The sequence below is a fragment of the Hypanus sabinus genome, chromosome 8, assembly GCF_030144855.1.
Source record: "Hypanus sabinus isolate sHypSab1 chromosome 8, sHypSab1.hap1, whole genome shotgun sequence".
NCBI classification, from domain to species: Eukaryota; Metazoa; Chordata; class Chondrichthyes; order Myliobatiformes; family Dasyatidae; genus Hypanus; species Hypanus sabinus.
Window position 1 is genome coordinate 140,864,088 of NC_082713.1, and position 12,917 is coordinate 140,877,004.

At 41.1% G+C, this 12,917-nt stretch overlaps 1 protein-coding gene across 20 annotated transcripts in view; it reads right to left on the reverse strand.

Moving 5' to 3' along the window:
* Positions 1 to 1,257: 1,257 nt before the first annotated feature.
* LOC132398497 (ninjurin-2-like) overlaps positions 1,258 to 12,917 on the reverse strand; it is a 304,819-nt gene continuing 293,159 nt past the window's right edge. For all 20 annotated transcript variants that reach the window (XM_059978058.1, XM_059978054.1, XM_059978043.1 and 17 more), the window contains 2 exons: positions 11,177 to 11,408; positions 1,258 to 4,799 (listed from right to left, as the gene is read on the reverse strand). In XM_059978058.1, the coding sequence (XP_059834041.1) occupies positions 4,654 to 4,799; positions 11,177 to 11,408 (378 nt within the window). In that variant the 3' untranslated portion in view covers positions 1,258 to 4,653. The remainder of the gene's footprint in view (positions 4,800 to 11,176; positions 11,409 to 12,917) is intronic.

A 12,917-nucleotide genomic window follows, 5' to 3' on the forward strand; every position in this document is an offset into this window, starting at 1 on the left:
CTCGCAGATTTTCTCTTGGTTGTGACTGGAACCTCTCACTCAATGTCAGCGAGTCTAAGGAGTTGATTATTGACCTCAGGAGGAAACTGGTGGTCTATGAGCCAGTCCTCAACAGGGTGGTGGGGGGGGGGGGGGTGTCAGAGGTGGAGAGGGTCAGCAACTTTAAATTTCCTCTGTGTTATCATTTCAGAGGATCTGTCCTGGGCCCACCACGTAAGTGCAATTACGAAGAAAGCACAGTGGCACCTCTACTTCCTTAACAGTTGGCTAAGATACGGCATGACATCTAAAGCTTTGACAGATTTCTATAGCGAGTGGTGAAAATGTTATTGACTGGTTGCATCACAGCCTGGTAAGGAAACATCAATGCCCTTGTACGTAAAATCCTAAAAAAAGAAGTGGATATGGCCCAGTCCATCACTTGTAAAGCCTTCCACACCATTCAGCACATCTACATGAAATGTTGTCATGGAAAAGCAGCGTCCATCTTCAAGGACCCCCACTGCCGAGGCCATGCTCTCTTCTCATTACTGCCATCAGGAAGAATGTACAGGAGCCTTAGGACTCACACCAGGAACAGTTATTGCCCCTCAACTATTAGGATCTTAAAATCAGAGCTGACAACTTCACTTGCCCCATCACTGAACTGTTCCCACAACTTATGGTCTCACTTACAAGGATTCTCCATGTCATGTTCTCAATATTTTATTATTGTTATTATTATTATTATTATTATTATTATTATTATTATTATTATTATTATTATTATTATTATTATTATTATTATTATTATTATTATTATTATTATTATTATTATTATTATTATTATTATTATTTCTCATATTTGCACAGTTTGTTGACCTTTGCACATTGGGTGTTTGCCTATCCTGTTTGGTGCAGTTTTTCATTGATTGTATCATGTTTCTTGGATTTGCTATGTATGCCCACAAGAAAACTAATCTCACATTTGTATATGGTGACATATATGTACTTTGATAATAAATTTACTTTGAACTTTGAAGTAGTTGAGACTACTTTCCAATTTAGATCTCACACAAAAATAAATAAGTGGTCTTGTCATAACTAATATGATTATTTAATTTTTATTTATGATGGAATCTTTGGATACATGTACAGTAAGCATTGAATATTAACTGTAGCATCAGTAATAACATTCTTGCAAATTCCATTTAATTCTGCAAATCATTCATCAATATATTCTGATGTCTGAAGTTCAGAGATTCTTGGGTGGTCAGATTTAACAACGTGCTTCTTATTCACCCTTAATTTGGAATGTATAACAATAGTTAAACTTCAGGTGCCTTGTTATTGATTGATCTGAGGGCCATCAATAGCAAGTTAATTCACTGAAAGTGAAATCCTTTGTTCACAATTTATTGAGACTCCTGTTTCTGCTTAACACAAAAATAAAGACAGAAAACAGTACTTCAAGAACAATGCTCTCTAAGCTACTGACCTGCCACAAAACTCAAAAAAATGGAATGTCTGGAATTAATAGCTCTTACTTAAATCAAACAATGGGGGTTGCCCACTTCTGTGTGGAGCTTGAGAATCCAGCTGTTCACTACAGTTCTGTGGACTGTGCCTTCAGTTTTGAACTCTGTCCAATTTGCACTCAAGGTGACAGCTAACTCAATTAATTGTAACCAATATTTTCCCGTTTTTGTTAAGAAAAGTGTATCAAAAGCCAGTTGAGAAGTAATTATTGGGCAATATGAGTTACACAATGAAACTGATTCTAGTTCAAGACACCCCCCACAGCTACTTTATTTCTCTTGCATATTACATGAAATTAAGTGAATAGTTTTTCTAATGTGACTGAAGTTTACATATTGAAATGATTACTGTTATACACTCAGTACTAATCAACAAGCTCCAAAACCTGGGCCTCTGTACCTCGCTCTGCAACTGGATCCTTGACTTCCTCATCAGGAGATCACATCAGTGCAGATCAGAAATGACATCTCCTCTGTGCTGATAACCACCTCAAGGATGAATGCTTAGCCCACTGCTCTACTGTTTCTGCACCCATAACTGTATGGCTAGGCACAGCATCTATAAATTTGCTAATGACACAACTATTATTGGAAGAATTTCAGATGATGAAGAGGAGGTGTACAGGTGTGAGATAGGTTGAGTGGTGTCACAACAACAACCTTGCATTCGGTGTCAGTAAGACCAAAGAATTAATAGTGGACTTCAGGAAGGGGATGTTGAAAGGACACATTTCAGTCCTCATCGAGTGATTAGCAGGGGAAAGGAAGGGTAGTTTCAAGATCCTGGGTGTCAACATCTCTGAAGATCTATCCTGGACCAAATATACTGATGCAATTACAAAGAAAGCACAGCAGTGACTATATTTCATTGGAGTTTGAGGAGTCTTGGTATTCTGTAAAGACCCTCACAAATTTCTACAGATGTACCATGGGGAGCATTCTAACTGGTTGCATTATCTTCTAAAGGAGGAGTCGTTGCAAAGGACTGGACAAAGCTGAAGAAAGTTATATTTCTGCCAAGTCTAGTGAGGAGACAGATTCAACTGCAGTATTTAAAAGGCAACTGGAGAGGTATCTGAAAGGACTGAAATGCAGAAGGAATGAAGGAAGGCAGGGAAATGGACGAGCTAGACTGTGCTTGTGTTTAGTACAGATTCGACAGGTCATAGAACCTCCTTCCCTCCTGAAACCATCCAGTAATTCTGTGCAGAGCTCCATGCAAATACTCAACTGCAGGTGTACTTCATTTTTTCTCTCCAGCTCCAGTTAAACTAACAGTTATCTCCTGCTTGGCTCCTCCTAATTCTGAGTCACAACTCTCACCTATTTTATCAGCATCTGTCTTGATCCACCTGACATTCCGATTGGCTCCTGGGAGTACGTAGAGCTTAACCATTCAAAGCAGGGAAGGGAGGGCACAGGATGGCATTGAGTTAATGCCATGGAAGCCGAGAAAGAATGCACCACTACGTACTATATGTCCAGTAGTCAAGTACTTCCTGCACCAATGTGGTAGATGCTGCAGGCACTTCCTTTGACCCCATCAGTCATCCAACTACATCCTCGATCCTGAAGGACTGCCTTAGAGAAAAGAAGACATCCAACCATTCCAAGATAAACTATCCTTTGCCTGCTTCAGTTTTTGTGTTGGTGAAGTGAGTGTCCTTGACATCAAATCCTCCCCTCCGTGCAATGTCATTTCCAAGTAGATTAAAACATGACAATGTGTGACTAAATGACAACACTTCCACCCAATGTAAAATTTTGTTTTAAAACAATAAAACATCTGAAGAGCTCATTAGTGCATTCAACTATAAGGAGGCCGCTTGAATCCAGGGACCTATAGTTTGTTCAGAGCAGAGGTTCCCAACCTGGGGTCCAAAGACCCCTCAGTTGATGATTAGGGTCCGTGCAATAAGAAAGATTGGGAACCCCTGGACAGCCACCCAATCTGAACACTTTAAATATAATTTAATTCCATCTGGCTCAAGTGAGACAGCCACAGCTTCAGCATCTACAAAATAATAGGGCAGTAGCAACATTGAGGGAATTCCTAAACTGTGAGGGAAGTGTTGATGTGTGGAGCCATAAGCCATACTTTGTGAGCACCCAAGGAAGAACACACAGAGAAATACTATTTTAATTATTTTATTTGCATAAGTCACATTTAGTTTCTTAGTATTGAGAATAGTATCCTTTCAAAATGTAGGTTTTCTATCCTCTGTCAACATTCAAATCCTCCCCATCAACATTTAAACTGCAAATGCCACAGCTTCCTTGAATTCCCAGCCACACCACAGTCCCGATTGCACTGAACCCAGAACACATTCTCTGCAGGTAGAAACACGTGGGGCAGTGTCAGTTCTGAAACTGTCTAATGCCAAGTTAGTAATGTTTACAAATTCTTCAGCTCGCCTCCAAGTCACCTGCAAACTATTTCAAGATAGTTAATGTGCAATCCACATGTATTGTGGCTAAGAATCTCTTTTTTAAAAAAATGAACTTGCATGTTATATGGACACAATGATATACTGAAGTTATTTCAAGATCATTGTCAAAACTTTGTTCATGCAAAATACTTGCTCGGCATTGAATTCATCACATTTCTGTATAGTTATCACTCAGTTAGTCACTGCTCCATACAAGTTAAAACAGAAGATTTCAAGTTAAATAGTGGTGTCATCACTTAATAATATCAAAATATGCAAGGGGTTATTTTACATTTATGATCAATTAGTTCATAGCAAAAATTACAAGAAGGCTGTGGATTAAAATGTTATCCTCCCTGGCGTCAAAAGTTTAATATTCAAGTGCTGAACTAGTTGACTGTATCAGTCTGTCTAGTATATTGACAGTCTTGGTATAAATAAATACTAATAAAGCATCAGGACATTATATTAATCTCTGGAAATAAGAATCATGAGTACTTATGATGTCCACCCTCTTTTCAGCGCAACTACACATCTTAGTTTAATAAGCCCATCACATTAGACAAAAGTAATTAAAAATACAAAAGGCATTTTCTTTTTATTTAATAATTGCAAACGGTATGTCTGAAATACTGCTGTAGGACTGTAGACATATCTTGTAGATTTAAAAATGCTGCCCCTTCAACTTTGCTTGCACTTGGAAGTCCTTAGGTCAACGTAATGTCTTTCTTTCCCGGCATAAGTGCTGTGATGAATACATTAAGAAAAAGTGTGGTCCCAATGAGGAAAGTGACAATGATGTTCCATAGATTCAGCTTTTTCTGTTTTTCAACTTCATTCACATTGGTTTTAGCTGTACAAAAATGAGCAGATTGGAAGATTAAACTGATGGTTAATTAAAAGACCAGCTTCTATGTTACATAGAGTTAGCATATAAAACACATTGTAGTTCTTCTTAACTGTGATAACCACAATGCAAAACCCTATTTCTAATGCAGTCAAGCCAAACCTACTGTTTGACTCCAACAAATAAAATTATGTCCATTTGTAAAATGTGAGTGGCATGGAAAGTCCTTTATTGATTATCAGTTAGAGTGCAAAGAAAAACCAAATGTGTCGTTGAGGTCTTCAACAACATATAGATAGGCTGGGACCATACACAAAGCCAAAGTGGGTAAGAGCTGCCAATTTTCTGCTCTGAAGAAATGTAAAATTCAGTAGTTCATGTTCAACATTACTGATCCCTACTTTCAAATTTCAGAATTTATTCAAATAACTGAGGTTAATTTCCTTGCTGCTGTCATGAGATTTGAGTTGATTAACCTAGATCATCAATCCCGGTGTCCAGCTAAGTAGCACAATAACTTATACATAAGGCTACTATGCTAGTCATCTCCTAATAACACCATGTTCTTTAATGTTATTTTGTATTTTTATAACTTTATCAATATTCAGATGCTCTAAAAGTAGAGACTTTGTCTTCTGAAAGATCGTATGGTTGAAGTCATCTCAAGACAGTTTCATACTTAAAATAGTTTCCAATGCTCTTCCACAATATATATGATATTCTATTTATTAAAGTTCCTTAAGGTTGTTACAGCGAGGGTGGTAACTGGGATAAGCTCCACTACCTATTAAATGCTCACAAAGTCATGCAGCTTTGACAACCAAGACTAGCTCCTGGCCTTCATGTGCAGCTTAGCTACTAAGCCCGATGAAACTGTTTCTACTGACAGGAGAAGGGGCAAAGTTTGGTTACTGGCACCTTGGAACCAATGGCTTCGGGCAGGTGGGCTCATCAGCCGTGGTTGGCAGTTTATCGAGAAGAAGGACAACTCTGAGCTCAAGCTCCACTGCCTTGCAGCTACACCACTCATGGGGAAGGCTCTGGGAGTAAGCTACGAGGGACAAATCGAGAGCTGGAGTGGCTAAGGCAGTCCTGCATTGAGATAAACATTGTCTGGGAACTCCTGTGAAGCTGCTGCTGCCAAATTATATCGGTCTGCTATTCCTTTGGGTTTGTCATACGCACGGAGAGGGGAAGCTTGCTACATGGGCAACAGCTTGTTCTCCATATCGTACTGTCCAGACTAGCATATCTACTTTACTTTATTATCACCAAACAATTGATACTAGAACGTACAATCATCACAGCGATATTTGATTCTGCGCTTCATGCTCCCTGAAGTACAAATCGAAGTAAATATAATAAAAATTTAAATTATAAATCATAATTAGAAAATAGAAAAGGGGAAGTAAGGTAGTGCAAGTCAGGCCCAGATCCGGGTCAGGATCTGTTCAGCAGTCTTATCACAGTTGGGAAAAAGCTGTTCCCAAATCTTGCCGTATGAATCTTCATGCTCCTGAACCTTTTCCCGGAGGGAAGAGAGACAAAAAGTGTGTTGGCTGGGTGGGTCGTGTCCTCGATTATCCTGGCAGCACTGTGAGTCCTGTGGTGTAAAGTGAGTCCAAAGATGGAAGATTAGTTTGTGTGATGTGCTGGGCTATGTTCACGATCTTCTGCAGTTTCTTCCGGTCTTGGACAGGACAACTTCCATACCAGGTTGTGATGCACCATAGAAGAATGCTTTCTACGGCGCATCTATAAAAATTAGTGAGGGTTTTAGGAGACAGGCCAAATTTCTTCAGCTTTCTCAGGAAGTAAAGGCACTGGTGGGCCTTCTTGGCAGTGGCCTCTGCTTGGTTAGACCAAGTCAGGTCACTTGTGATATTCACCCCAAGGATAACTTAAAGCTTTTGACCTGTTCCACCTGCGCACCACCGATGTAGATGGGGTTGTGTGGTCCGCTACTCCTTCTGAAGTCAACACCCAATTCCTTCATCTTGCTGATATTGAGGGATAGGTTATTGTCTTCGCACCATGCCACCAGGTTCTTAATTTCCTCTCTGTACTCAGACTCATCATTACCCAAGATACAGCCTTCAATTGTGGTGTCATCAGCAAACTTATATATTGAGTTCGATGGAAACTTGGCTACACAATCATGGGCGTACAGTGAGTACAGCAGGGGGCTGAGTACACAGCCTTGTGGGGCACCGGTGCTCAGAGTGATTGTAGAGGAGAGCTTGTCCCCTATTTTTACAGCCTGGGTCCTGTCTGTGAGGAGGTTGAAGATCCAGCTGCAGATCTAAGTGCTAAGACCCAGGTTCCGGAGCTCAGGAATCAGTTTATTTGGAATGATGGTATTAAAGGCAGAGCTGTAGTCAATGAAAACGAGCCTTACATATGTGTCTTTATTCTCCAGGTGTTCTAAGGAGGAATGTAGTGCCAGAGAGATGGCATCTGCCATTGACCTGTTGCTCCGGCAGGCGAATTGCAAAGTGTCAAGGTTGTGGTTATGGTTATGGTTAGGTTATGGTTGATGTGTGCCATAACCAATCGCTCGAAGCACTTCATAGCAATTGACGTTAGAGCCGCAGGTCGGTAGTCATTCAGGCATGCCACCTTGCTTTTCTTCAGCACCGGGATTATCATTGCCTTCTTAAAACACGAGGGGATCTTAGACTGAAGCAGGGAGCAGTTGAAGATGGCAGCAAACACTCCAGCTAGCTCGCTTGCACAGGCCTGGAGAACCCGTTCTGGGACGCCATCTGGGCCTGTCGCCTTCCTTGGATTTATCTTTAGGAAGGTTCTTATAATATCTTCGTTGACAGCTAGGATGCAATATCCATGGTCAACTCTGGCTAACAACAACCTCAACTCTTGTTATTCTATACTGTTTTATATTATAAAGTCTTATTACTCAGATACAGGTCACTACGTTCATGCCAACCATTGTATTTGCCTAAAGAAAACTGATCACATTTACCTGCATTTGGCCCACTGCTTTATATGCTTTCTTTGTCTAGATGCTTTGTAAATGTTCTGAGAGTATCCCTGTACAACCTCTTCAGGCAGTACATTCCAGTGATGAAGAACCCTCTGCATGAAGATATTCCTTCCTTAGATCCTTTTGAAACCTCCTATCTCTCATTTTTTATCAGTTCCCTCTTATGTTATATACCCCCACCAAAGGGAAAAAAAACATTTTAATATCAATAGGGTGGATAGTCAGTACCTGTTTCCCGGGGCACCAATAGCAAACACCAGAGAGCATATGTACAAAATAAAGGGAGGGAAGTTTAGGGGAGACATCAGGGGTAAGTTTTTTACACAGAGGGTTGTGGTGAGTGCCTGGAATGACTTGCCAGGGATGGTGGTGGAGGCTAAAACATTAGGGGTAATTAAGAGCCTCTGGGACAGGCACATGGATGAAAGAAAAATAGAGGGTTATGGGGTAGTGTGGGTTTAGTACTCTTTTTAAAGGATTATATGGGTCGGCACAACATGGAGGGCTGAAGGGCCTGTACTGTGCTGTAGTGTTCTATGGTTCTATTCTATCTATCTCTCATAACTTTTTATGCCTCTATTAGGTCAGACTGCAGTCTCCTCCACTCTAGAGAAAACAAATCAAATATACTGCGCTTCTCCTTATAAGTGAAATACTACAAACCAGGTATTGTCTGGGGATGCTCCTCTGCGCCCTGGCCAAAGAGGTCACATCCGTCCCACAAAGTGGCGGTAATCCCAGAAAACAGTGAAGCCTAAGACATCAGCTTAAAAATTTGTCAATAATTGGACACACGAGGGGGCTTCAGATTATTGGAGCATGTCATGATTGACAGAGTTTTAAAAATGTGAGCAAGAGGGCCTGAGGGATTTACTAATGTTTGACCTAAAGATGGTCTGAAAAGGTATTGGAATCTAAAATACTGGCCTTGACCAATGAAACTGAAACTATATTTATTAACATTATGCTTTATTGATACAGTAACAAATCATATCACAAAATCTGCTTCACTGTATCCAAGTTCTGAGACTGATCACCCAGATTCGCTGCCTGCATTGAGCCTGACATTAATCTCCGTGGCTCTCTCCTCCCTGCCTTCTGAGTCCGTACCTGGCATCTGCAGAGACTTCTGTGTTTCTTTAACAATAATCTCAAGCTATCTGGCAAGTTCCTTGATCTGTGGACTGCTCAGCTATAGAATGCACACACTTCCCTGCTTGATATTGAGGCAACACCATGGCTTGTCTCGCTGACATGAAGGCACTGATAGAATATGTAAATGTGGTTTCCACGACAGTGGGCAGCAGATTCATACTGTAAGGAAATACTGACTCTACCATTCAGGAGTGCTTCAGCCAGTTTAATAATCGACCAGAGAAAAGATTGCCAGGCACCAAGCCCCCTTGAGTACAGCCATGATGGCAGCATTCAGAGCTTGTTGTCCATAGCCTTGTTCACAGTTCATACCCTCCAGCCCTTCCTCTAGGCTGCCTCAGCAAAGTCCTCTGTTAGGCCTTGGCCTTGGCCTTTGCTCACTTCTTATCCTGCCTACAGTTCACTGGTATCATGCACAAAATGGGAGATACTCAGAAGGCCAGGCAGCATCTATTGAAAAGAGTTAATAGTTGACATTTTGACAAAACATCAACTGCTGAGTCCCGGTGAAGGGTCTTGGCTTGAAATGTTGATTGTTGTCCTGATGAAGGGCCTCATCTCTTTTCCGTAGATGCTGCCTAGCCTGCTGGGTTCCTCCAGCATTTTGTGTGCGTTGCTGGAGTTCCAGCATCTGCAGATTTTCTCTTTTTTCTCGGACTTGCTGCCAGTCAGAGGCTTAATAGCAGATACCTATACTTTGGGCAGCATCTGGGACCTAGACATGCAGGCAGACCTGTCCACTGGTTCACTCTCCAGTCTTCAGTTCCATCTCACTTGATCTGGCAGGAAAGAAGAAGGCACGCCTGAAAGTGTTACGCAATGATCTTGTGATATGGTTGTAAATGCAATGCATGTGTGTTCGAGGATGTGGGTGTGGAGTGTGGATTATTGAAGGGTGAGTGGAGTGTGATAGAGCACTCAAATATTGGGTGTGGGGTGGCATAAATCAAAGTGCGCCTGAGGCTAGACATGCACCAATGATCACAAGATATCACTAACTACTTTAAGCACAAAATTCTTTAGTTACCACTTCACAAAGTCACAAAAAAAACTGCAATAACCTGAAAGGAGAACCGTTACTGGCAGTTGGTAGAGATCAGCGGAGTGGATGAACGGGATTTCAGGTCCACTTTGTCATTCAGGCAGAGGAAGGGGAGAGGGCAGAATCCAACATTAAGCAGGAATATGACACTGAGGCTTTATAAGGCACTGGTGAGGCCTCACATTGAGTATTGTGAATAGTTCTGGGCTCCTCACCTAAGAAAAGATACGTTGGCATTGGAAAGGATTCAGAGGAGGTTCACAAGGATGATTCTGGGAATGAAAGGGTTATCACAGGAGGAATGTTTGATAGCTCTGGGTCTGTACTCACTGGAATTTAGAAGGATGGGGGGGGGGGGATCTCATTGAAACTTTCCGAATATTGAAAGGCTGAGACAGAGTAGATGTGCAAAGGATGTTTCACTTAGTGGCAGAGTCTAGGACAAGAGGGCACAGCCTCAGGATAGAGGGGCATTCACTTTAAACAGAGATATGGAGAAATGTCTTTAGCCAGCGGGTGGTGAATTTGTGGAATGTGTGGAGGCCAGGTCTTTGGGTGTATTTAGGGCAGAGCTTGATGGATCTTGATGGACAAGGCATCAAAGATTATTGGGAGAAGGCTGGGGACTGGGGCTGAGGAGGGGAAAAAAGGATCAGCCATGATTGATTGGCAGAGCAGACTTGATGGGCCAAATGGCCTAATTCTTCTCCTATGTCTTATCGTTATAATTTTATGTAATCTCAGATTTGTATTCTGTATACATACTTTGCTAATAAATATCCTTTTACTTTGATTTTGCTCCAAGGCCATGGAGCAGGGGTTGAAACTTGGAGTATGCTCTTTCCCACACTGAGATTGTTTTTCCTATTTTCCCAGTTCATGTTTGCTTGTAGAATGGCAGCCAAAATCTGGCTCCAACCACAATGCCCCTTCATCGTCAACTACAGTATGTTCAACTGAAACTCATAGGCTCTCTCTGGTCCATCTAGCAAGGCAGCCAATGATGGTGTGTTACTGGAATTCTACTCAGCCAGTGTAGGTTATCCCAGTTAACCAACCCTATCAAATTAAAATACCAATTAGACCTCTGTCATTAACGCAGCATACCCCCGTGATCAAACTTGACAAACTGAGCCAGCTCATGAATGAAGTTAGCAGCTATAAACAGCAAAATACACTCACCAATAAAGATGAGGAATAAGAAGATAACAATCTGAATTAAGAGGCAGAGACAAATGAGGACAGTAAGAGGAATGTAGAATTTGTACTCCGGTCCTTGATTGATGACTAGTGCCAGCTGCTTTGCGTTCGACATGAGTAGGGTGACATCCAGCATGCCCTCTGCCATACTCTTTATTGTGGCATACTTGTTGAAGTTGAATGGTGCCACCAGTGCTGGACCAGTCTCTTCACCCTATGGAAGGTATAGAAGAAAGAAAGAAAGTTATCTCAGATAAGCTACCTGTGGGTTTTCTTAGGGTGAGGGGTCATTTAGGGAGTGATGTGACATGAAATGTAATTCCTTTGAATTTGCTATTAAAGGCTCAATCCCTGGCCCAACCAGTCCTCCCTCGTGCCTGTTAGTAGACATTGATCCCCTACTCCATATAAACCAAGGAACAACATCCCAACTTACTTCCTGGCATGTTGTAGCACTTGGAATTCAATACTGAATTCAACATTTTCAGACAAACATCAGTTCCTGTTTGTTTCAGAACTGCCTAGTTCTGACCTACTGCCATCTAACTGTATCGTTAAGGTAGATTTTTCCACTCGCTATCCATAAATACCACATGGCTTGTTAAATATTCCCAGCATTCTCTTTTCTTTCAGCAGTTGGTGTGTTCTGCGGCTCATAGTTCCAGCACTGTGTCTGCTTTTCCTGTTCTCTATCTCACTCACTTCCCGCCACGTGCATCTCCTCCCATCACCACCCTTTTCCAGGTGACACCAACAACATCAGCTGAATTTTGTGGAATTGTAAACATTCCTTTTATCCTCGTCACCCACCCGTTTTCTTTGAAATTAAAATAGATTTGTCTTCTACTCTTACCTCCTGATAAAAGTATATTGAATGGGAATTGGCATTAGTTACCCAACAGACTCTGCCTGACCTGCTGAGCTTTTACTAATTCCAGTATCTGCAAGTTTTGAAAAGTAATCATACACAGAACTTAAAATTAAATATGGAAATATGATTTTCAAACAATTTATCCACTGCCTCTCTACTTATTCACTATTGTAATGATTATTCCTATGCATTCGGATGAAACACAAGTTACCAGACCTGATGGATTTAGCAGAGGGAAATGGAGCTGAGCTTGAAAATTAGTGAAAAAGGGAGCAAGAGGGAAGCAAACAGCATCATCCTGCTCCAATTTCTTATGTTCTTATGAGATGTTTTTTTTAATCAAATTGTGCAGGATGCATAAAGATCACAATATTTGAGACATATCCACCAGTAACTATATGGTAACTGGTATATAGAGTAACTAGTTTTATAGCATAAAGCTTTACAGTATATTTGAAGTTATATATAGTAACTATACAGCTTTACTGGTGTAGGGCATTAGACATAAAAGGGAGCAGGGGTCAACCTCTTGGTTCTTTGAGCCTGCTGCATCATTCAACACAAAACTGTTGATCATCCACTTCAGAATCCTGTTCCTTTCTTCTTCACTTATCTCTTGATCCCTTTGGCGTGAAGAATCTTCCTCCTTCTTATCAGTAATTAATGACTTTTAATAACCCCACTCCTTTTGTAGTAGAGAATTTGACAGATTCACTATCCTTTGGGTGAAGTATTTTCCCTTTTACTCAGTTCCGTGTGGCATAACTCATAAACCACGACTATAAATCCTAATTAAGGATTTGCCAGCCTTTGGGAACATAATCCATCATCCTGTAGAAATGTCATAGTTTC